Source organism: Capsicum annuum, chromosome 8 (assembly GCF_002878395.1).
Source record: "Capsicum annuum cultivar UCD-10X-F1 chromosome 8, UCD10Xv1.1, whole genome shotgun sequence".
Lineage (NCBI taxonomy): Eukaryota > Viridiplantae > Streptophyta > Magnoliopsida > Solanales > Solanaceae > Capsicum > Capsicum annuum.
In genome coordinates this window covers 591446-595134 of record NC_061118.1, presented here as the reverse complement: position 1 = coordinate 595134, position 3689 = coordinate 591446, and the positions used below count along the sequence as shown (strand labels likewise).

The 3689-nt window shown below is 42.0% G+C and overlaps 1 protein-coding gene across 1 annotated transcript; it reads right to left on the bottom strand.

Annotated features, from left to right (window-relative positions):
• Window positions 1-583: 583 nt before the first annotated feature.
• LOC107879591 (UPF0664 stress-induced protein C29B12.11c) lies at window positions 584-3072 on the bottom strand (the record flags this gene model as incomplete). The annotated part of the gene is given in 4 exon segments (XM_047394245.1): window positions 584-985; window positions 1209-1411; window positions 1589-1660; window positions 2967-3072. Coding segments are annotated over 4 exon segments (487 nt in total), but the record flags the coding sequence as incomplete, so codon positions are not given.
• Window positions 3073-3689: the final 617 nt, after the last annotated feature.

The following is a 3689-nucleotide window of genomic DNA, read 5'->3' as shown; positions in this document are numbered from 1 at the left end:
GAGGCCTAATGAACTATGAGTTCATGAGTTCGATAAAGAAATGGACTTTGGGCGTAACTCAGTATCAAAAGTTAGCTAGTTAGCTCATGAGGTGAGAATGTAACACTATATGAGGGCTCAACGTCAAGCAAACGATGAATTTAGATCAGACTCTGATAACATGATAAAGAAATACAATTCGAGCCTAACTCAATTACAGAAGCTAACTTATCAAGTGAGAATTGCCTAATACTGTATAAAGAGACCTCCCGCCGATGCGGGACTCAACATTTTCCCCTTTTGATGAAAGGGAGTCTTGGAGTAACTAATAAAGTTGCTGCTACAGGTCACGGGTTCAAGCCTTGGAAACAACCTCCAGCAGAAATGCAAGGTAAGGTTGCGTACAATACACCCTTTTAGTGGGGCCTTTCCCAGGATCCTACACATAGCGGGAGCTTTAGTGCACCTGGCTGCCCTAAGAAGTGCTACTCATACAAAGGCTTGGCCACTTATTTGCTAAGAGATTAAAATGTTCAATATGTCAACAGAAAGCAGAACTGATAGTTATGCATATATAATGATAGGAGAAGGGACCTCAGATATATAAGAGTCATGAAGCTATAGTATACATCATATCAATGGCGGAGCCAAAATTTTTATACAACGAAAACATACAAAGAACCTAAGGAGATTCCAAATATAAAGAAGTAATCACGTGAAGAAGCAAAAGGGATCCAACATCTACTAGTTTTCCGGCAAAGGGGGTCTGGCCGAGCCCCTTTGCACTCCCTAGCTCCGCTCCTGCATCATATACAAAACAAACTCGCTACTCTTCACCGTATGGAGAGGTCTGAACGCACACAAAAAAGATGCATCTCGCGCACAAATTGCATTATCCGGTTAACCTGATGAAGGCTGTGACTGGCATGTGCGACGACACCTGAGTTGAGACTCTGGAGTAGTCTGCTGCAAGAAGATACTTGTAGGATCATTGGGGTCAACATATCTGCAAAGTTTGCCATAATAAGAATTGTAAGTTATGAATCAGTGAAGATATTGATAAGAAAGATATCACATACTCCCTACGTCCCAATTTATGTGACGGTATTTGACCAGACACAGTTTAAGAAAGAGCGACTTTTGAAACTTGTCTAGAAAGGAGAAAGTGTTACATAAATTGGGACAAAGGGAGTAACTTCATTGTACAAAAAGCAAGAAACATGACATACGCATATCGCGTCATCTCATCGACTGGTATTTTTGTTGGTTCGTGAAGAGGATCTACGCGATGTTTTTCCCTTGACCTACGATAGCGCCTTCTCACTTTTCCAATCAAATCGAAAAATAATGAGATGAAACTCTCACAATCACATTCCTTGAACAAAATTTTAAATGAATGAGGAATGCCACTGTTTTCATTATCTGGTGCAACCTGAAATAGGCTAGAATCAGTCTCTGAAGCTAAGTTGTGCGGGCTCTTCACTTTCAATGTTGCACCCGTGTCGGGATTCTCCAAAAATACGTTAATTTTGGAGAATCGAGCACGCACCCATTGACATTTTTGAAGAGTCCGAGCAACATAGATATGAAGTAGCTAATACATACTTACTGGATTTACATATCCTGAAATGTTTTTGCAGAAGAATATTGGTTGATTTAGTCTTTCACCATGAACAAAAAGCTGCAGAATGAAGTAAATTTGGATGAGTTAGAGCCATTATCGACAACGACATATCCAGTGTAATCTTACGTGGGGGTCTGGGGAGGGTAAAGTGTACGCAGACAAGTAGCAACGAGTAGAAACAACAGAAAAATAATAAGATAATCGAGGCTAAAGGAACGACATGTAGTAATAGAGATCTAAAAGTAATGAAAAACAAGAATGGTACTGATACTCGGAGAAAGGAAAAGAAATATGCTCGACTATCTACTAACCCTGTATCCTAATTCTCGACCTCCATATCAATTATCGGTTTTCCAAATATTGTTTTCGTATTCCATTCGTCACAAAAACCCATGATTTGGTAGCAATATAATTGACAGTACATAATCTTTAAGTACAACAACAACACGCAGTATATTCCCACCAAGTGGAGTCAGGGGAGGGTAAGTATACACAGTCCATACCACTACCTCAGAGGTGAGGTAGACAGGCTGTTTCCGACAGACCCCCGGCTCAAGATAAAACAATCTAGACAGTACATAATCGTCAAGTAAGAGAGAAAAAAAGGAATTCGTCAAAGCATGGAAGAACTCCTACACATGAACGTATAGGGCAGCCTGGTACACTAAAACTCCCGCTATGCGCGGGGTCCAGGAAAGGACCGGACCACAAGGGTCTTATACGCAGCCTTACCCTGAATGTGTGTGTGAAAAAACTTCTCCTTTGAACCAACAAACTCATGATTCCGGATCCACCTCTGCTCCTATACAACAACTTCGACCATATCTGAATCAAGTCACACAAATATAGCAAAATCTAGACAGCATGTCACAACAATAGTACTGATAGTTGGAGAACGTGTGTAAAAGGGCAGTCTGGTGCACTAAAGCTCCTGCTATGCTTGGGATCCGGGGAAGGACCGGACTACAAGGGTCTTATACGCAGCCTCACCCCGAATGTGTGTGTGTGTATGTGTAGAAAAACTTCTCCTTTGCAAAACAAACAAATAACAACTATTCAATGTTGCTCTCGTCAAGACAAGACATATGGGCGATGAGATGCACACCTTAACGCCTTGTGCCTACACAGAAGCTCCGCTTTGCAGGTAGCTTCAGGGCTTAATCGGCCTTCAACAACGCTGTTCAAGGCTCCGACAGTTTCCCCCAACAAGCGATAAAACAGACACAAATGCAGGAATTCAACACGAGCGATATTGCTTATGTGAAGCTAGACAGAACTAACCGGACAACAATATATCAGATATAGTCACATTACGTGGTCTGGAAAATTCAAGTAGAAAGCTAGAAATGTGAGGATTACATACCAAAGGAATGTCGAAAGCAATGAAGTTGTCCTTAGGGTTCTTTGCAACAAAGACCATCCGGATGTTCGATAAGTAGATGGTTCCTTTTGCTTGTACTTCTCCTAAACTGCAAAAGCAAAATAGTCATTACAACGACCACCACAACAACATACACATTGTAATTCCAGGTCCGAGGAGGGTAGAGTACTGTATGCCGACCTTATCCCTACCTTGGGAGTCAGTAGATCCTTGACTCAAGGAAAAAAGAATTAACAGGAGTAAAGAAGTTATGGCAAAATACTATAGCCAGAATGTTAAAGCATGTTGAGAAAAGAAATGTAACTACTATATATTGTCCTAGCCTCGACGAACAGAGTTACCTACTACATGTTAGCCTTGGGGGACAACTACTTGTGGAACGCGTCAGCTATCCCCCAAGGACATGGTTACCTACTACATGTCGTCCTAGCCTCGACAAACAGAGTTACCTACTACATGTTAACCTCGGGGGAAAACTGCTGGCGGACATAGTTACCTACTATATGTCGTCGTAGCCTCGATGAAAAGAGTTATCTACTATGTGTTAGCCTCGGGGACAGCTGCTGGCGGAACGCATCAGCTATCCCCCAAGGACATAGTTACCTACTATATGTCGTGTTAGCATCAATGAACAGAGTTACCTACTACATGTTAGCCGTGGGGGACAACTACTGGCGGAACGCTTCAGCTATTCCCCAAGGACAT